The following is a 22410-nucleotide window of genomic DNA, read 5'->3' on the forward strand; positions in this document are numbered from 1 at the left end:
AAGAAATTTCATACCCATTAGCAATCACTCCTTATTTCCCTCTGCCTCCCTTTACCCCCAATCCCTGGCAACTACTAATCTACTTTCTGTCTCTATGTATTTGCCTACTCTGGACATTTTGTATAAATGGAATCACATAAGATGTAGTCTTTTTTGAGTGGCTTCTTTCACTTAGCATATTTTCAAGGTTCATCCATGCCATAGCGTGTATCAGAACTTCATTTCTCTTTACGATTGAATAATATTCCGTTGGATGAGCATACTAGATTTTGTTTATCCATTCATCCATTGATGGGCATTTAAGTTGTTCCCACCTTTGGCTAGTGTGAGTGAAGCTGCTGTAAATGATCATGTGCAAGTTTTTGCATGAACACATGTTTTCATTCCTGCTGGATATACACCTAGAGTGGAATTGCTGGATCATATGGTAGGTAGCTTTTTGTTTAGGAGCTCAAACATTTAACTGTCCACTTGTTCTTTGTTCCCAGGCAGAAATGGTGCACAGCGCCTTCCAGGCACAGCGGGCTTTCCTTCTGATGGCCTCTCAGTACCAACAACCCCAAGAGGTAAGAAATATACTGTAAGAGGCATCTCCAAAATTGAGACTTATAGTACATGTAGGTCCCATCTCCAGTTCAGATCGTGACATGGAACATTTCTTCTGTCTTCATAATCTTAATAGGTGTTTTAAAAAATACATGCCAATGGAGGGGGGGGAGCAATAATGCCTTCCTCCTACTACTATGTCGTTATGGCCAGATGCATACTGTGGCAGTTGATATCACCAGTTTAAATGGTTCACTTATTCATATCATCTGTATTCTATTCTTTTTATTTGCCTCACAAGCTTTTTATAATCAAGGAAGTGTTTACTACTAGTTTTTAGGTCACATTTTGTGTGACTTTGTTGTCCAAAACTGTTCACTGCTATGATCATCAGAACTTCTCACTATAAATTCTACATACAAATTTCATTCAGCTCCTATTCCAAAAGAAAGATATAGATAGATAGACAGATAGATAGATGATTGATAGATAGGTGGATGACAGATATATAGATAGGTGATAGATAACATATAGGTGATAGATGGCATACAGACAGATAGATAGATTGCTGCCTCTGGTCAACTCTGATGCATGGCAGCCTTATGTACAACAGAATGAAACACTGCCCAATCCTGTGCCCTCCTCACAATCACTGCTGTGTCCAAGTCCATCACTGTGGCTATAATGCCAATCTATGTCACCAAGGGTCTCCCTTGCCCCCACACAAAGGAAAGATTAGTCCAAAGAACTAATGGGCCACAACTACCACAGCCCCCACCAGACTGAGTCACGCACAACTAGATGGTGCCTGGCTCCCACCACTGACTGTTCTGACAGAGATCGGAATAGGGTCCTGGATGGAGCTGGAGAAAAATGTACAACAAAATTCTAACTAACAAAAAAAGACTAGACTTACTGGTCTGACAGAGACCAGAGAAACCCCAAGAGTATGGCCCCAAAACACCCTCTTATCTCAATAGTCACTTCTGAGGTTCACCCTTCAGTCAAAGATTGTTGTTGTTGTTAGGTGCTGTCAAGTCAGTTCCAACACATAGTGACCCTATGTACAACAGAACAGAATACTGCCCAATCCTGTGCCATCCTCGCAATCATTATGCTTGAGCCCATTGTTGCAGCCACTGTGTCAGTCCATTTTGTAGAGGGCCTTCCTCTTTTTCGCTAACCCTCTGCTTTACCAAGCATAATGTTCTTCTCTAGGGACTAGTCCCTCCTGATAACATCAAAATATGTGAGACAAAGTTTCGCCATCCTCACTTCTAATGAGCATTCTGGCTGTACTTTTTCCAAGACAGATTTGTTCGTTCTTCTGTCTGTCCATGGTATATTCAATATTCTTCACGAACACCATAATTGAAAGGTGTCAGTTCTTCAGCCTTCCTAATTCATTGCATGCATGTGAGGTGATTGAAAATACCATGGCTTGGGTCAGGCCCTCCTTAGTTCTTAAACTGACATCTTTGCTTTTTAACACTTTAAAGAGGTCTTTTGCAGCAGATTTGCCCAGTGCGATGCATCATTTGATTACTTCACTGATGCTTTCATGGGCGTTGATTGTGGGTCCAAGTAAAGTGAAATCCTGGACAATTTCAATCTTTTCTCCGTTTATCAGGATGTTGCTTACTGGCCCAGTTGTGAAGATTTTTCTTTTCTTTATGTTGAGGTATAACGCATACTGAAGACTGTGGTCTTTGATCTTTCATCACTAAGTGCTTCAAGTCCTCTTCACTTTCAGCAAGCAAGGTTGTGTCATCTGCATAACGCAAGTTGTTAATGAGTCTTCCTCCAATCCTGATGCCCCATTCTTCTTCATATAGTCCAGCTTCTCAGATTATTTTCTCAGCATACAGATTGAATAAGTACAATGAAAGGATATAACCCTGATGCACACCTTTTCTGCCTCTGAACCATGCAGCATCGCCTTGTTCTGTTCAAACAACTGCCTCTCGGTCTAAGTATAGGTTCGTCATTAGCACAATTAAATGTTCTAAAATTCCCATTCTTTGCAATGTTATCAAAGATTAGACATAAAACAAAAAATAATACACATAGCTCAGCCACGTATATGAGACTAAATGGGCACCCCAGCCCAGGGACAGGGACAAGAAGGCAGGAGGGGACAGGAAAGTTGGACAAATGGAAATGGGGAACCAAGGTCAAGAAGGTGAGAGTGTTGACACATCATGGGGTTGGCAACCAATGTCACAAAACAATATGTGCATTAATTGTTTAATGGGAAACTGATTTGCTCTATAAACCTTCACCTAAAGCACAATTAAAAAAAAAAAAAAAGATTACGGCCTTGGAAACCCTATGGGGCAGTTCTACAGGGTCACTATGAGTCAGAATTGACAGGATGGCAGTGGGTTTGGTTTTTGGCTAGACCACTGCTTCTCAACTTTAATCTTCATTTGAATCACCTGGGGATCTTGTTAAAATGAAAAGTCTGGCTCAGTAGGTCCTCAGTAGGGATGGGACCTGAGATTCTGTAGTTCTCTCAAGCTCCCAGGTGGTGTTGATGTAGCTGATCTGTTGCTACAGTTTAAGCAACAAAACTTCAGGTGTTGCCACCTAAAATCCCCACCAGTGCAACAGGCTTAATAGACAAATATCGAACTCATTCTTTTCCCCGACATTTCTGTATCAGCCAATATAGGGTATGTTATGCTGCAGTGATAAATATCTCCAATATCTTAGTATCTTATAACAAAACAAACAAACAAACAAAAAAACCATTGCCCGTGAGTCAATTCTGACTCATAGCGACCCTATAGAACAGAGTAAAACTGCCCCATAGGGTTTCCAAGGAATGGCTGGCGGATTCGAACTGCTGACCTTTTGGTTAGCAGCCTGAGCTCTTAACCACTGCACAACCAGGGCTCCACAGCTTATAATAACAAAAGTTTATTTCTTATCCACCCCTAACCCATTGCCGTTGAGTCAATTCTAACTCACAGTGATTCCACGTGCTTCAGAGTAAAACTGCACATAGGGTACTCAATGGCTGTATTCTTTTGGAAGTAGATTGCTGGGCCTTGCTTCTGCAGTGCTGCTGGGTGGATTTGAACCTCCAGTTTTTCAGGTAGTAGTCCAGTGCAAACTGGTTGCACCACCAGGAACCTTCTTAATTCTTACTAGATGCCTGTTGCAAGTCCACTTGCTCTCTAGTGGGTGAGTTATTCAATAATTACTCATATAATTACTTACTTAGAGTTGTGATAAGGGCTTTGGGAAACAAGATAGGGAATGAAACTTGAATAGGAGTTTCAGACAGTGGGATGGGAAGATATTTTAGGGCAGGAGGACCTTCCAGATGGTGCTTTTGATCCCTCTAATGCAGGTTACCACTTGTTGTTTTCACTGAGGAATGCAGGTGACTACTTACGCTGCCAAAGCATAAAACCCAAAAGACCCATTGCCATCGAGTTAATTCCAACTCATAGCAACCCTATAGGACAGAGTAGAACTGTCCCCTAGAGTTTCCAAGGAGTGCTTCGTGGATTCAAAATGCCAATGTCTTGGTTACCAGCGGTAGCACTTAACCACTATGCCACCATAAGGCCATGAGGAAGCATAAGAGAGGCCTAAACCAGCATTTGTGGTCAGTTGTGGCCTGAGGGTTGTATAAACTAGATGTTCAAGTTTAAGGGTGAGCATCTTGGCCAGCTACAAGTTAGCAACCTCCTACAACACAAAAGAAGAATACTGATAAGATTTAGGAACCCATGAAACTGCAAGCTCCCAGTTGGTCAGCCAGCAGATATTTATTAAGTGCTTGCTGTGGGCAAGGCACTCTACAAAACTCCTGTGAGATGGGGTAAGGCTTGAGGGCAGGCATACACGGAATATTAGGTGTGGAAAGGAGTCCTTGGGTGGTGCAAACGGTAAAGGTCTCCGCTGGTAACCAAAAGGTTAGCAGCTCAAATCCACCCAGAGGCGCTTTGGAAGAAAGTCCTGGCGATCTGCTTCCCCAAAACCAGCCATTGGAAATGCTATGGAGCACAGTTCTACTCTGACACGCATGGGGTCACTGTGAGTTGGAGGCAACAGCAACTGGAGGTGTGGAAGAGACCTCCAAAATCATCTCTCGCAGCACGCTCAATTTAAGGGTGAGCCAAGAGAGGTTCAGAGAGAGGGTAAGTGGTTTACTCATTGGTCCCACAGCTAGTGAATTGTCCTCCAGGTAACTCTGGTTCCCAGACCTCCCAGCCAACGTCTACCCTCACTGCCTCAGCTGTTTCCAGGGCTCTACGCTGTTGCTTTAAGCCAGAGTGCCAGCTTTCAGAGAGATTATATTTAGCAGGGGGCGACTACATAAAACTAGCAATAGTTTATATTTATCAACGATAAGCAAACTACCAATCAAGTAAGGTAGACCATTAATGCTACAGAAATTCAGGGGCGGTAGGTGGGGCAACAGTTAAGTGCTTGGCTGCTAACTGAAAGGTGGGCAGTTCAAATCCACCCCTTGGCTTAGTGGAAGAAATGTCTGGCGATCTGCTCTGGTAAAGATTAAAGCCTAGAAAACCTTAGGGACAGGCCTACTATGTCACGTGGGTTGCTATGAGTCAAAATCTACTCAACGGCACCTAACAATAACAACAAAACTTGTAGACAAAGGTGATCAGGAAAAGCATCATAAAGGAAGTAAAATGACAATAGAAAAGCAATAATAAAACAACTGCTTTTGATGTAATATTTATATTGTAGTGATATTAATAAAACGATAGACTTATTTAGCACAAAGTGAAAAAAAAACTTTTCTGAGTTAAATGTGTTTGAGAAAAATCCATACTCTATTCAGTAAAGAAACATGTTAAATTTTGTTAAACCCACGTTTTCCTCAACTTATTTAATCATGCTCTGATTTTCTTCAGTTTCAGCTTGAACTTGCATATGAGCAATTGATGGTCTATTCCACAGTCGGCCCCTGGCCTTGTTCTGACTGATGATATTGAGCTTTTCCATCATCTCTTTCCACAGATGTAGTCGATTTGATTCCTCTGTGTTCCATCTGGTGAGGTCCATGTGTAGAGTCACCGTTTATGTTGGTGAAAAAACGTATTTGCAATGAAGAAGTCATCAATCTTGCAAAATTCTATTGTTCGATCTCCGGTGTTATTTCTATCACCAAGGCCATATTTTCCAACTACCGGTCCTTCTTCTTTGTTTCCAACTTTGTCATTCCAGTAATTATCAATGCATCCTGATTACATTTTGATCAATTTCAGACTGCAGGAGCTGATAAAAATCTTCAATTTCTTCATCTTTGGCCTTAGTGGTTGGTGCATAAGTTTGAATAATAGTCGTATTAACTGGTCTTCCTTGTAGGCATTTGGATATTATCCTATCACTGACAGCATTGTGCTTCAGGATGGATCTTGAAATGTTCTTTTTAGAGATGAACACAAAACCATTCCTCTTCAAGCTGTCATTCCTGGAATAGTAGACTATATGATTGTCTGATTCAAAATGGCCAATACCAGTCCATTTCAGTTCACTAATGCCTAGGCTATCAATGTTTATGCATTCCATTTTATTTTTGATGATTTCCAATTTTCCTAGATTCATACTTCATACATTCCAGGTTCCGATTGAGAGCCCAGAATACAACCTTGAGTATATCCCACCTGAATTTAGAGATCATCTCAAGAGTAGATTTCACACGTTGAACACTAATGACTGAAGACCAGACAAGTTGTAGAATGACATTGAGGACATCGTACGTGAAGAAAGCAAGAGGTCATTGAAAAGACAGGAAAGAAAGAAAAGACCAAGATGGATGTCAGAAGAGACTCTGAAACTTGCTGTCGAACATTGAGCAGCTAAAGCAAAAGGAAAAAATAATGAAGTAAAAGAACTGAACAGAAGATTTCAAAGAGCGGCTTGAGAAGACAAAGTATTATAATGACATGTGTTAACAGCTGGAGATAGAAAACCAAAAAGGAAGAACACTCTCAGTGTTTCTCAAGCTGAAAGAACTGAAGAAAAAATTCAAGCCTCGAGTTGCAATAGTGAAGGATTCTATGGGGAAAATACTAAACTATGCAAGAAGTATCAAAAGAAGATGGAAAGAATACAAAGAGTCATTATACCGAAAAGAATTAGCCAACGTTCAACCATTTCAAGAGGTAGCATATGATCAGGAACTGATGGTACTGAAGGAAGAAGTCCAAGCAGCTCTGAAGGCATTGGTGAAAAACAAGGCTCCAGGAACTGACGGAATATCAATTGAGATGTTTCAACAAACGGATGAAGTGTTGGAAGTGCTTACTCATCTATGCCAAGAAATATGGAAGACAGCTTCCTGGCCGACTCATGGAAGAGATCCATATTTATGCCTATTCCCAAGAAAAGTGATCCAACCAAATGCAGAAATCATCGAACAATACCATTTATATCACATGCAAGTAAAATTTTGCTGAAGATCATTGAAAAGCGGCTGTAGCAGTATATCGACAGGGAACTGACAGAAATTAAGGCTGGATTCAGAAGAGGACATGGAACCAGGGATATTATTGCTGATGTCAGAGGGATCCTGGCTGAAAGCAGAGAATACCAGAAGGATGTTTACCTGTGTTTTATTGACTATGCAAAGGCATTCGTCTGTGTGGATCAGAACACAAATTATGGTTAACATTGTGAAGAATGGGGATTCCAGAACACTTAATTGTGCTCATGAGGAACCTTTACAAAGATCAAGAGGTAGTTGTTAGGACAGAACAAGAAGGGGATACTGAGTGGTTTAAAGCCAGGAAAGGTATGCGTCAGAGTTGTATTCTTTCACCATACCTATTCAATCTGTATGCTGAGCAAATAATCCAAGAAGCTGGACTATATGAAGAAGAATGGGGCATCAGGATTAGAGGAAGACTCATTAACAACCTGCGTTATGCAGATGACACAACCTTGCTTGCTGAAAGTGAAGAGGATTTGAAGCATTTACTAATGAAAATCCTTCAGTATGGATTACACTTCAACATAAAGAAAACAAAAATCCTCACAACTGGACCAATGAGCAACGTCATGATAAACGGAGAAAAGACTGAAGTTGTCAAGGATTTCATTTTACTTGGATCCACAATCAACACCCATGGAAGCAGCAGTCAAGAAATCAAATGATGCATTGCATTGGGCAAATCTGCTGCAAAGGACCTCTTTAAAGTGTTGAAGAGCAAAGATGTCACCTTGAAGACTAAAGATGCGCCTCACCCAAGCCATGGTATTTTCAGTCGCCTCACATGCATGTGAAAGCTGGACAATGAATAAGGAAGACTGAAGAAGAATTGACGCCTTTGCATTGTGCTGTTGACGAAGAGTATTGAATATACCATGGACTGCCAAAAGAACAAATCTGCCTTGGAAAGGAGTACAACCAGAATGCTTCTTAGAAGCAAGGATGGTGAGACTGTGTCTTACACACTTTGGACGTGTTGTCAGGAGGGATTAGTCCCTGGAGAAGGACATCGTGCTTGGTAAAGTACAGGGTCAGCAGGAAAGAGGAAGGCCCTCAAAGAGGTGGATTGACACAGTGGCTACAACAATGGGCTCAAGCATAACAACTATTGTGAGGATGGTGCAGGACCAGGCAGTGTTTTGTTCTGTTGTGCATAGGGTCACTATGCGTACGAAGCGACTTGATAGCACCTAACAACAACGGCAACAATATTTAACCATGGAGCCTTTTTGTACAGGGACATCTATTCACGTCCTGTAGAAAGATGGTGCATCAGTGGGGATAATGTTGACTTGGCATGTTTCCTGTAAGTTGTTCTGAATGCTTTATGTTCATTTACTTTAGGTACATTCCAACTATTGGAGGGATTCTGTGGTAGGAGGCATTGTAGGATGGCTCCCAAGAATACCACCTCCTAAAGGGGTTTTGGGGAATGTACTTACCATGTATAATTCTGTCCCTTCAAGTGTGGGTGGGACCTGTGAGTCTGATCGAATAGTCACTGCTTTGATTAGGTTATATGAGTAAGGTGATGGATGGCCCCTCCCGTGATCATGTAATATTAAATAAGACTGAGTCATAGCAGAGAAGAGAGTGTCTCCTGCTGGCCTTGAAGAAGTGAGCTGCCATGTTGTAAGAGGGCCACATAACTAGGCCCCCAGGACAGCTGCTAGAAGCCAAGAGTGACCCTGGCTTACTCAGGGTTCTCTAGAGAAACAGAACCAGTGAAATATATATGTATAAAGAGAGAGAGAGATTTACTTTAAGGAATTGGCTCACACAATTTTGCGGGGCTGGCAAGTCCTTAATCCATAGGTCAGGCAACATGCTGCAGACTCCTGCAGGCTTGTGTCCCAAGATCCGTAGGTCAGGTGACAAGGAGAGTGAAGAATGAGTATGCTCTGGCAAAATGTCTATTTATGGTTTAGAGGTAGAATGTAGCCTTGAAAAACTCCCTTTTTTGCTCTTAACTGGTTGATTGAAGGCCATCCATATTATGGAAGGTAATCTGCTTTATTTGAGTCCAGTAGATTTAATCACATGCAATTTATAACCACAATTAGACTGTGTTTTACCAAACAACTGGGCACTGTAGTATAGCCAAGCTGACAGATAAAACTAACCATGACAGACCTCCTGCAGACAGCCAGCAATAAAACAGGCATCTCCGTCCTATAACCTCAAGGAACTGAGTTCTGCAACAGCTACCTGAGCTTAAAAGAGGACCCCAAGCTCCAAATGAGAACACAGCCAGGCCAACACCTTGATTTCAGCTTCGTGAGGCCCTGAGCAGAGAGCCTAGCTACACCTTGCCCAGACTTCTGACCTACAAAACTTCAGGATAATAAATGGATGTTGTTTTAAACCACTAAATGGTAATTTGTTACACAGCAATAGAAAACTAACACAGGTTCCCTTGATTCTTTCCTCCTTGCCAGACTCTAAAATAATTAACTGGCTTATTTAGTTATTTTTGGCCATGGGCCACAAACTAAAATGTGAAGCTCCTTGCTATTTGCCTTCTCTTCCCTGACCCCACATTGCTCTAACCACCCACCCATCTACTTTAGAAAGAGCAGGATAAGAAGTTCAGCCATGGCCCTGACTGACAATGATGACAGCCAATTTTAAATTTCCTTTCTCGTTTTGGCACTGAGTATCGGGCCTTCCTCTATTCTCGAATATGTTGTTGTTAGCTGCCGTTGAATCAGCTCCGACTCATGGCAACCACATGTGCAACAGAACAAAACACTGCCCAGTCCTGCACCATCCTCATGATTTACTACAGATTGGACTGTTGTGGTCCATAGGGTTTTCATTGGCTGATTTTCAGAAGTAGATTGCCAGGCCTTTCTTCCTAGTCTGTCTTAGTCTAGAAGCTCCGCTGAAATCTGTTCAGCATCACAGCAACACGCAAGATTCCACTGACAGACAGGTGGTAGCTATGCATGAGGTGTGTTGGCTGGAATTGAACCTGAGCCTCTTGCATGGAAGGCAAGAATTCTACCACTGAACCACCGTTACCCTCACATTCTCTAATAGAGGGGTTTTCAGATTTTTCAGATGTGACCCATAGAAAAAAACTAATAACATTTTACTTCACAATCTACTTTCACAAAACAATAGCTCTCCTTTCTGTGTGCAGTGCACTCTGATATTTTTCTTCTACTCCATTCTATTGCTTGGCTCTCTTTTTCTCTTTCTAATGCTGGTTGTGTCCCACTGAAGCAATTTCATGATATACTGTTGGGTCATGCCTTCCACTCAGTGTATGTCTATGATATATTGCAATGCTTATGACACAGAACAAGATACAAAATATTTGCAGAACATCTCATGCTTTTCTTCTCTCCCCTGCTGTCATTTATATCAGTAATCTTTGGGTGAAAGAATAGTCTAGTCCTTACAGTAAGATCCTCTAGGAATTTTAGTGACCATTCATCAAGTCCATCTTTTTCCAGTTGATGGAATGATTTCCTAATGGAATCTGACCAAGAAGACCTCAGTCTATAAGTGCAGAATTTTTCAAGGGACCCTGGCACATTCAACCATTCATTTATATTTACATCAGGTGGGTACAGGGAAAATATGTTGTTTCACATTTACAAACATGAAGAATGAAATGCGATGACACATCATTGACCTGGCCAGGGAATCTAGACCTGGACCCTTTACTCACCATCCAAAGTCCCTTTCACAGACAGTACTCATTACAAAAGGAGCCCTGGTGGCACAATGGCTAAGCACTCGGCTGCTAACCAAAACATCAGTGGTTCAGACCCACCCAGTAGCACCACAGGAGTAAGACTTGGTGATCTGCTCCCATAAAAATTACAGCCAAGAAAACCCTCTGTCACACGTGGGGTTGCTATGAATCAGAATCAACTCGACAGCACCTAACAACAACAACACATACCACAAAAACCACACTGCACAGTCAAAATAAAACTGAAGGAAGTATTTGGTTGAACAGGAGAGGTGATATAATGCCACCCAACAAGCGCTGTTTGGCATTGAGGCATTTCCCATCACCTGGGAGAGAGGTGAAACATGATCTTTAGTGATTGCAACCCTGAGTGACCCCAAAACTCAGGTCTGAGCTGAAAACGCGGCCTCCAGTAGGCCAGTGCCTCTGAGGTCCTGCATTGGCCCCAACCCCAAGGGAGACTATCGCCAGGGGAGTTCCCAGGAGGTCCCCCACCTACCCACCTCGCCTGGCTCTGGCTAATTTGCAGGAGCAGATGGGCAGCACCTGGAGAATGGAGAGCCACAGCTGTTCAGCTCTAAGAAAAGCAGGCTTCCTTCTTCCCTCCCACACACTCTTTCCATATTTTCCCCAGCATTTCTTATGCCGCTAAGACCTGACAATGCAATGGTCTATGTGTGTGTGTCTGAGTGTCTGTAGATTTGCATGAAATTAATGTACATTCCCCGGTACACAGAAAAAAAAAAAATAACTCTGAATTTCCTAACTCCAGGGGAGATGATTTTTGGTTATTGATAGCTCCATGGATTTGATTCTGTGGAAAAGACTAGAAAGCCTGCATATTGTGTTCCGCCGGAAGTGAGAGAGGCAGAGTTGTTTCTAGCCTCCCTGTCCTCTTCTGTCTTGTGTGGGCTTGTACTTTAAAAGGAAATAGTGCCTTCCTGTGCCTAGAGCAAGAATCTAAAACTGATTCTTTTTCCTTTCATTGTTTATACATTCTGAACATTTAGAGTGGGGTGGAGGGTTAGAGCCTCCTCCTGGCCATTCCTCCATAGCTGAGTGAATATGCACGCATGGAACCAGTAATCAGATTTGTTAACAGTGCATCTTAAACTAAGCAAGAAAGCCTAGGGGCAGTAAATTTAGAACTACTGCTAATTATTTAGGTGCACTGATGGATCCAAATTACTAGTGGGCATAAATAGATTTGAGATTTTTATAAAACATTAATTTATGAGGGTAGTCAAGAGAAGAAACCTGGGACTTGGGGAGACCTGGATTTGAATCCCAGATCTTCTATTTATTAACTCTGCTAATCCATATGTAAGAAAAATAAATTCATCTGTGTCTCCTAAATTTGAAAATCATAGGTCTTTTGCTGGGTGGCTACTGGAAAATAGTGGCATCCCTGGGTGGCACAAACAGTTAAGGGCTGGGCTCCTAACTGAAAGGTTGGAGGGTCAAACCCACCCAGAGGTGCCTCGGAAGAAAGGCCTGGCGATCTACTTCTGAAAGGTGATAGCCTTGAAAACCCTGTGAAGTGCGGTTCTACTCTGCAACACATGGGACCGCCATGAATTGGAATTAACCCAGTGGTGATGGTTTGGTTTACAGGAGAATGAAGATTGATGAAGTCCACAATACATTTCCACTGAGCCACTGTAACGAAACCAACTTGTCAAGTTACCCACTTGGGGCAAGGCAGTTGTCTTTAAAATGGAGATAATAGATCCTGCCTCATAAAGTTATTATAAGGATTAAATGAGAAAATTTGTGTATTAGTGAGGGTAGTCCAACTGCTTTAGCAAACAGTCCCCAAATCTCAAAGACTTTCTTGCTCACATAAGGTCTACTTTGAGATTTTTGGTCAATAGCCTTCTACATGGCCGTTCAGGAACCCTGGCTTCTTCTGTCATGTGGCCCCCACTTCCTCTAGGTCCTCAGCTACTGAATTGAAAAAGAGAATGCAGCATCACTCCTGGGAAGGTTTTATGGGACAGGCCTAGAAGTAGTATATGTCACTTCCACCTCCATTCAATCTTACAGCCATTTCTAGCTGCAAGAGAGGCTGGGAAATTTAGTCAATCAAACCCTGGTGGCATAGTGGTTAGGAGCTACATCTGCTAACCAAAAGGTCAGCAGTTGGAATCCACCAGGTACTTCTTGGAAATGGGGCACTTCTGTTCTGACTTATATGGTTGCTATGAGTTGGATTCGACCCTATAGCAATGGTTTTTGTTGTTGTTGTTTAATATGCCTAGAAGAACAAATAAAAAGATTTGGTGAGCATTTATTTAGCCAATCTTCCAGTACGGTAACGTGGTTTGGCTGAAATGAGAGCTATCTTAGTGAAAATATGTTGTCTTTCCAAAAACTCATGTGGATTTTTCTGGATTAATCCCCCAGTATCAGTCCAGAAAAGATAAGAAGGACTTTCAGATCTAACAGCTGAGTTTGTTTTTATTGCAGTTGGATGGATGGATAGAGATAGACAGATAGACATCTCAGTATCTTTTAGTTAAAGCAAGTTCACCCATTTTGCCTATGTAATGTTTTGCCATAACTATAAGGCATCAAGTTATTGGCCAATATCTTAAAGTGCCAAACAAAATAGTCAAGTGACTTTGATTTCAGAGCATGTCTTGGGTAAATTAGTTGGTGTTAGTGGTAGGTCTGGAAATTGTAAAGGAAAAACAAGGGAATGAACAAAGCCAAACTCCAAAGCGTTTCTTAAGTCCATGCCCAGAAAATGTCACAGCATTGCTCAATCAGGATTGCCGAATCTTCTTGAAAGATTTGGCCCTGGTCAGCACTGCTAAATTCTGTTGTCAGGGGGCATATGTCAGATAACATAACACAATAAAGTAATTCTGGCCTTTATGTAAAATGAAATGCCTGCTTTAAAATGTTGCTATGAAGTTGCATTGTTCTTTTTTTTTCTTAAGACCAAAGAAAATATTCTGTTGAGTAACTGCTGATAATTATATGTGCCAAGCAAGGATTTTTCATGAATTTTTAAATATATAATTTCTAAATGCGTCTTGAAATCACCAGAGAAATAAAAAGTAAAAAGTTTCTATCCTTTGTATTTGTACTACTGTGTTTTCATTTCATAGTGGTAATTCCTGTGCTGAGTTGACAAGGCCTCCGGAATAGCACTTTAGGCTCTAACCAGTAGCTCGCGTTATGGCCTCTTCCAAATTAACTCTATATTCTCATTTCGTAAACATGCACGAGTTTCAGCTCTTCCTGATATTGCTAAATGGGTTGATCCTCTTTACTGTTAACTCAGAAGCACCCAAAGGCAATAGATGCTTTTAATTTCTACAGAAGAAGCTCAATGAAAATAGCTACTTGAATACACAGTCTGTGTAGAGCAGGTAAAAACTCATTGCTTGCTGGTAACTACAGGTTTTTGGTTTTTTTTTTTCACCTAGCAGCTTTCTGAACAACAATTTGTGTTGTAGGTGGGGAAATGAGGCGCAAAGAAACTGCTCCTTTTCGTATGAGCTTTTCTATGGCAGGAAAATGACCTCAGTAATTACACCCTGGCTAGCCTGTGAGGACTGTTCTCCATGCTGGTTATAGAGGCTGGTTGAGGCAGAAAAAGCACCAGGGGAGGAAGAGGCAGCAATTTGTGTGATATCATCAGGGTCTGCTTGTGTTGACAGCCTGAAGCTACCCAGTCTGTGCTGAAACCCAACAGGGAAGCTAATCACTCATTTATCAGGATGCCGAGAGGAGGATAACCAGAAAGCAGCGTAATTCTGTCATTCTTCTGCCCAGACTGTTTGCTTTAGCAGTATAAAGCCACGGATGAGCTTGTGAGCTGTGGCTGTGGGGTAGTAGCTTTATAGGTATTTAGAAACCCAAAGGTTATGGAGGCAGAAAGGATTTGTTAAGATCCTGTCCTGTTGGGCTATCACTCATAGTGACTTTTTTTTTTTTTGGCCTAATCTGATAAGGCATGTTAGCTCATCTCTCTGTGTAGGACATGAATTAGATAATGAATGGCTGACAAAAGGAAGTGAGGGGGTTATCACACACAGGGGATTAGCTGAGGGGTAAAAGGTTAGTAAAGAAGCAAAATATCCTGTTTTATCTATCCTCTGTTTTATCTACTTTGTAATACTAAACAAACAACAACAACAACAACAAAACCTGTTGCTGGTGAGTCAATTCTGTCTCATGGTGACCCCATGTGCTTCAGAGTTCCACAGGGTTTTCTTGGCTGTAATCTTACAGAAAGGAGCCGTGGTGGCACATTGGTTAAGTTTGCCCTCTGTTACTAACTGAAAGAAGAAAGACCTGTGCTCTGCTTCCGTAAGATTGTTGTTTTTAGGTGCTGTGGAGTCAATTTGGACTCATAGTGACCCCGTGTGACAGAGCAGAACTGCCCCATAGGGATTTCTAGGTTACGGGAGAAACCCTGGTGGCGTAGTGGTTAAGAGCTACAGCTGCTAACCAAAAGGTTGGCGTTTGAATTCACTAGGTGCTCCCTGGAGCAGTTCTACTCTGTCCTTTAGGGTCGCTATGAGTCGGAATCAACTCGACGGCAATGGGTTTGGGTTTTTGTTGTTGTTTAACCTTTATGGGAAGGAGCCCTGGTGGCTCAGTGGTTAAAGCACTCAGCTGCTAAGCAAAAGGTCAGCAATTCAAATCCACCAGCCACTCTGAGGGACAAAGATGTGGCAGCTTGCTTCTGTAAAGATTACATCCTTGGAAACCCTATGGGGCGGTTCTCCTCTGTCCTACAGGGTGGCTATGAGTTGGAATCGACTTGACGGCAATGGGCTTGGTTTGTTTGTTTGTTTTCTGGTTTAATCTTTACTGGAGCAGATTGCCACGTCTTTCTCCTGTGGTGCCCTGGATGGGTTCGAGTCGCCAACCTTTTGGGTAGTAGCTGAGGGCAAACAGCCTGTGCCATCGAGGGACCTATGTCATACTAAGTTTTCTAAAATGCCGGACTACCTTGACAGCAAATGCTGTATAAAAGACAGAGCCGTGTATTTGACTAGGGAATTCTTCATTCTCCGTTGAGTCACATATTGGGATCGCTTTGTATTTTGCATAAAATAATTATCCACTATTTATCGTTCTTCACTATGAAGCTAAATATTTGCTGTTAGCCGCCATAAATCCAATACTAAAAGTTAGAAGCGTTGCAAGTTTGTCTTTTATGGCCTGAATCAAAAATTTAGAACAGAGGTCATTGAGTCGTTACAACAAATCTTTTTGAAAGCCGAACATATTTTGGCCTTTGATTCAGATTTGCTACTTGGTAATTGTTTCAGCAGCCTTAACTTGAGTCCTCTTGGCGGTACATAGCTTCTATCATCTGTAAAAGCTGAATATGTGAAAATAGCAGGCGGGGAGAAGGTAATTCCAGCTGGCATTCCAGCCCAGATCAGCTGTAATAAATTACTTAGGAGAGGGCATGGGCCGTTCCTTTTTATGGTCATGTTCTATATTTGTATGTGCTGGGGGATGGATCACATGACAAAACCAGCATTTGATATTAGTTTTTATGTGCACCAAGGAGTGATGGCTAGATTTAAGCTTCACTGTGCAGTACTTTTCATTTGTATATTTAGCTCGTAATTGAAAATACAAGCACTTCCCTAAGTACTAAAATCACAAATGATCCACAATAAATTTTATATAATTGTCTTTAGGAGAAGACACGGTGCTCATGTATATCTTAACTAATGGAAATACACTATGCTTTCCAGAGATTTTAAACATAATTTTGAAGATGAACAAGACCACATTTCCAGAAGAGTAAAGACCAAAATGCACCGTTTTACATTTTCTAGCCGGTCTCCTAACTTGAATAAGAGGGATCTTACTAGATGGCAGTTTATTTTAATAGAGATACATTCTCTCCCCATCTGATCAAGAGAGAAAAGAAAACTCTCACACCTATTTTATTTATTTACTTTTTTCCTTTCTGTTTCCCACAGTGCTTCCCCCATTGCACTTTAACATTTACGTTTTTAGTGGCAAACCCACATGGAATGTACTGCTTCTTTGTTGATTATTTCTTTTCATAAACTAAACAGGGAAAAAAATGTTCTTGTCAGGTTTGGGTAGAGTAGCTGCTGTGAGAACGACAGCGTTTCCATTTCTGGAATCGTTTATTTGATGAATCTGCCTGTAAGTCATCGCTTCAGATGTCTGTTAGGCCCTGTTCACCTTACATACTCCAGTCCTCTTTGATTTCCTCAACTCCATGAACTTATTTCTCAGGGCTTTCTTGGCTTTTTTTTTTAACCAAACATTTATCATATGCCTACAACGTAGCAGTTATGGCATTCAGCACTTCTCCCTCTGTCGTTTTATCATTTGGCTGAGAGCATACTTCGGAAAAGTAGGGTCTGGGTGACGTTATTGGCCATGATTTATATTATTGGCCATGATTTATATATTCCTGTGCTTTGCACTAACCTTACACGTTACCATCTCCGTGCCTTAAATCCCACTGACTCCCACCACCACCACAGCCACCACAAACACCATTAGAACTTTCCTCACCACTGTCCCCCATTAAGGAGCTGATTAACTAAACCTTGTGTCTCAGTTATCTAGTGCTGCTATAACAGAAATACCACAAGTGGATGGCTTTAACAAACAGAAGTTTATTCTCTCACAGTCTAGTAGGCTAGAAGTCCAAATTCAGGGTGTCAGCTCCAGGGGAAGACTTTCTCTGTCAGCTTTGGAGGAAGGTCCTTGTCATCAATCTTCCCCTGGCCTAGGAGCTTCTCCACAGAGGAACCCCGGGCCCAAAGGACGCACTCTGCTCCTGGCACTGCTTTCTTGGTAGTACAACGTCCCCCTGTGTCTCTGCTCAAACTTCTCTCTTTTATATCTCAAAAGAGATTGGCTAAAGACACAATCCAGTCTTGCAGATTGAGTCCTGCCTCATTAACATAACTGCCGCTTATCCCACCTTATTAACATCATACCTAAAATAAAACCAAACCTATTGCTGTCAAGTCAATTCCGACTCATAGCGACCCCGTAGGACAGAGTAGAACTGCCCCATAGGGTTTCCAAGAAGCGCCTGGTGGATTTGCCAACCTTTTGCTTAGCAGCCATAGCACTTAACCACTATGCCACCAGGGTTTCCCATTAACATCACAGAGGTAGGATTTACAACACATAGGAAAATTACATCAGATGACAAAATGGTGGACAATCACACAGCACTGGGAATCTTGGCCTAGCCAGATTGATACAGATATTTATGGGGGACACAATTCAATCCATGACACCTTGTGACATCCTTTTATAGCTTTGAACGTCCTCAGCACCCATGTAGCAGTCTCCCCTAAACCACAAGTTACTTGTTTATGTGTTATTTCCACAACATTCCATGGCTTTTTTTTTTTTTTTTTGAACAGATTTTCCATCCCTTCAACAAGGTTCTAAGAGCTTCAGGGATCTTTACAGTTGACGTGTCTTGGCTTTTATGACATGCTTTGGTCTGAACTATATTTTATTTGATGCCAGGTTTGATAAGAAGAGCAAACAGGCTCCCGATCACTTTTGGTTTGTTTGGGGGACTAAAAGCTGGGTTAATGGATTACAATAGTACAAGGAAGGGAACAGAGCAAAGTGACATGAAATGGTTAACGTGCTCAGCTCCTAACCAAAAGGTTGGAGGTTTAGAAGAAAGGCCTGGCAATCTACTTCCGAAAAATCAGCCATTGTGAACCTACGGAGCACAGTTCTACTTTGACACACATGGAGTCACCATGAGTTGGAATTGATTCCACAGCAGCTGTTTTTGTTGTTGTTGTTGTTGTTGTTGTTGTATCTTTTACCAAAGAAGAATTTGATGTTTGGAACTGTATTTGGTACTGACTTAGATATCAATTAAGGATATAACTGGTAAACGGTAAGTCATAGGATCAGCCACACTGTAAAAAAGCATTCCTTATAGGAATTTGGAAAAGGGGAGATAGTGGAAGAACAAGTGACAAGGTGTTAGTAAAGGCATTTCGTTTCGAAGATATTGTTTCTTTTATACACCCTTTTACAAAATGAGTGCCTTCGAGGGCGCCACAGAATGGTTCATTTCTGGATGTGTGGAAGCAATGATGAGAAGTGGAGGCAACCAGATTTGGGGGACAGATGTAGCTCCAGCCTTCTGTGATTATAGAATAGAGGCTCTGGGAAAAGTGCGCTGATGAAATTCACATGGTCTGTGGAAATCCAACTGGCCTGATATTGAAATGCTGCTGGAGAATATTCCCATTAGATGTCTTCTTCCCTGTGCAGTGTTTTCATGTAAATTGTGAAAAATGGTACTTTCTTGAGGCTGTGGAATTGTATCTGATGTCAGTCCTCTGAAGCTGCTAATTACACAGTTAGAATTACAGCAACTGCAGCACCGAAGAACTTCTGGGTTTATCTCGTCTCGGGGCAGATGGATTCTCAACAGAATAACGGCCAGCAAGTCGCAAAAACTGGGTTTAAATGATTCAGACAACAAGAGTTCCATCTTTTTCTTGGGCTGAATATCCTGCACTTGAACATACATGGGGACTTCTCTTGGAAAGTTGTCAATTGGATTATATTTTCCCATAGGAACAAGATTATAATTTGGAACTTCATATTTTACCAACTTGACAGCAAATAAAGAAGACAAACTACACACCATAAAAGCTAAGATACAACTATAAACTCTATAATTATTTAAAGTGGGAAAATGTGGCTCCAAGTTCTGTAAATTTGTTATAAAGATTCCATTCGCGTTGGTTATCAGAGTTCGCAATGAATTCTCACTGCATATACAGCACATAAAAAGTCTGTATCGTAACTGTCTGAAGCTGATGATGGCTATCACAAATGCTCATAGGTAATAATTTGACTTGACTTTTTAGCTCTGAACAGTCTTTTTGCAGAGATGTACTGGGTCATCCATATCTTTAAAATATAACTTGTAGGAAAGTAAGCACTCTTGCCATTTCTTTTCCTCTCACCATAGAATTTACTCTGGCATGGTCAGAGACACCGAAAACCATTCTGCAATTCTATAGTACTGTACTTGAGGTGGAGCCCTGGTGGCACAGTGGCTAAGAGCTACAGCCACTAGCCAAAAGGTCGGCAGTTTGAATCCACCAGCTGCTCCTTGCAAACCCTATGGGGCAACTCCACTCTGTCCTATAGGGTCGCTATGAGTCAGAACCTACTTGATGGCAACAGGTTTGGTTCTTTGGTTTTTTGTACTTGAGGTTGAATTATCCTTTTCAGAAACAGCAACCAAAGAATCATGACATTCAAGGATGAAGAGTCCTTGAGTGGTGCAAACAACGCACATGCCTGTTAACCGAAATATTGGAGATTCCAGTTCACCCAGAGGTGCCTCAGAAGATCTGGCAATTTCCTTCTGAAAAATCAGCCTTTGGAGCATAGCTCTACTCTGACACACATGAGGTCGTCATGAGTTGGAGTCAACTCAATGGTAACTGGTTACCAAGGAGTGCAGTTGAGGAGGGTTCTCTTAGGACTGGTCTCCTCACTCAACTTTTCTTTGTTGTTCCATCTCCCAGTGCTCCAAGGGGGGAGGGAGTAGGAAAAGAACAACAGGAAAAGTTCGAGGAGAGAAGGTAAGGAAGGATATGACTTCCCTGTGATTTATCAATTAGAAGTGAGAGAGGGAGGTACAAGCTAATGATGGGGCCCTGCACCTTGGAACGCTTTAGGACATTACCTCTCCCAACCGCTTTGCCCTTATTTTCTCATCTGAGTCTTTGTCCAACATTTGTAGCCTCTAAGGCAGAGAAAGTAAAGTGTAGGTGTTAATTAGTAAGAAGGCAGTATTGAAAGAGCAGAGCTGTGAAGTACAGGGCTACCTTGCTGTTACAACGTATCATCAGACCACTTTAACTTCCTTTGACTTGTTTTTGTACCTTTATTTTGAGTCAGGTTACCCTAAACTTAGTTGGTTTCCTCTGACTGACTCTTTATGCTCTTGTGTTATCTCTGGCACCAGATTAATTTGACTGTTGACTTAGATAATGAGCAATCACTGAAATTACTGCCCGTAACTACCAGGGAGGAACTAAAAATAATAGGATGTGATTATTTGGTACTTCTGAGCAATGAGTGCCTAGCCCTGTACCCAGGGCTCATAGAAGGTACTCAACAAGTGGTAGAACCATCCAAAACCAATGGAACTCCAGATATTCAGTATGGTTAAGACCTTCTCCTAAGATCATTTATTAAATAGGTGTCTGGGAACCTCCTTTTGTCTGTATTTGTGCAAACTAATAGTACCTAGAAAGTTAATACCAATTTTTTTTTTTTTTTTTTAAGTAAAGGACGATAATCTCAGGGAGTCTGAAAGAGGATCTTCACTCCATACTTCTGGTGTGTATGTTCCCTAGTAAAAAAGGAGATTCACACTCAACAAGACCATCATTAAAGTTCTTAGCATTTGGGGACCATGGCCTTGGGGGACATCTAGCTCAACTGGCATAACATAGTTTATAAAGAAAATGTTCTACATCCTACTTTGGTGAGTAGTGTCTGGGGTCTTAAAAGCTTGTGAGTGGCCATCTAAGATGCTGCACTGGTCCCACCCTGTCTGGAGCAAAGGAGAATGACGAAAACAAAAGACACAAGGAAAAAATTAGTCTAAAGGACTAATGGACCAAAACTACCACAGCCTCCACCAGACTGAGTCCAGCACAGCTAGATGGTGCCCGGCTACCACCACCGACTGCTCTGACAGGGATCATAATAGAGGGTCCTGGACAGAGCTGGAGAAAATGTAGAACAAAATCCTAACTCACAAAAAAGACCAGACTTACTGGTCTGACAGAGACTGGAGAAACCCTGAGTGCACGGTCCCTGGACACCCTTTTTACTTAGTACTGACGTCACTCCTTAGCTTCACCCTTCAGCTAAAGATTAGATAGGCTCATAAAACAAAAGAAGACTAAAGGGGCACATCAGCCCAGGGGCAAGGATAAGAAGGCAGGAGGCAACAGGAAAGCGGGTAATGGGGAACTCAAGGTCGAGAAGGGGAGAGTGTCGACATGTCATGGGGTTGGCAACTAATGTCACAAAACAGTATGTGTATTAATTGTTTAATGAGAAACTAATTTAGCCTATACACTTTCAATTAAAGTACAATAAAAAAAAAGTAGAAAAAAAAACACCTTAGCCAAATTATCACCTGGGTTATGGATTGGTTATGAGAAAATATTATTATTTCCATACAGATAAGGAATAAAGCACAGTAAGATTACTTGTCTGATATCATTCACTAAGAGCAAAAAAATTGAAGACCCAGGTTTTTCAGTTCTGGAACTATTGAGCATGAATCTGTCACTAAATCTCCTTTTGATTTGGCTTTTCTTTTTTTTTTCCTTAAATGCTAATTAAGCAGTAAATAATTAATTCCAATAAAATTAATTTTATATCTTAAAAATGCTAATTAAATTTTGTACTTCCTGCCTGAATATCATGATAACTGGCTTCTACTACCTCCCAAGTGAACATTGCTACAGATTTCACCAATGAATTATTAACAGGCCCCAAATACTTTATGAAGTTTTATTTTTGTTTGATTTATCTTACTGGAACATTTATTGTACTATTATGGAACTCAGAGATAGGTTTTTCTGTCTTATAAAAATAGTGTTTTTGTTGAAGTGTTCTACAACCTTCC

The 22410-nt window shown here is 41.4% G+C and overlaps 1 protein-coding gene across 4 annotated transcripts in view; it reads left to right on the plus strand.

Annotated features, from left to right (window-relative positions):
- Positions 1 to 22410, plus strand: part of CAP2 (cyclase associated actin cytoskeleton regulatory protein 2) — a 209245-nt gene that overhangs the window by 101187 nt on the left and 85648 nt on the right. For all 4 annotated transcript variants that reach the window (XM_049884528.1, XM_049884538.1, XM_049884518.1 and 1 more), the window contains exon 4: positions 489 to 566. In XM_049884528.1, coding sequence (XP_049740485.1) covers positions 489 to 566 — 78 coding nt within the window. The remainder of the gene's footprint in view (positions 1 to 488; positions 567 to 22410) is intronic.

The sequence above is a fragment of the Elephas maximus genome, chromosome 1 (genome assembly GCF_024166365.1).
Source record: "Elephas maximus indicus isolate mEleMax1 chromosome 1, mEleMax1 primary haplotype, whole genome shotgun sequence".
Taxonomy (NCBI): Eukaryota; Metazoa; Chordata; class Mammalia; order Proboscidea; family Elephantidae; genus Elephas; species Elephas maximus.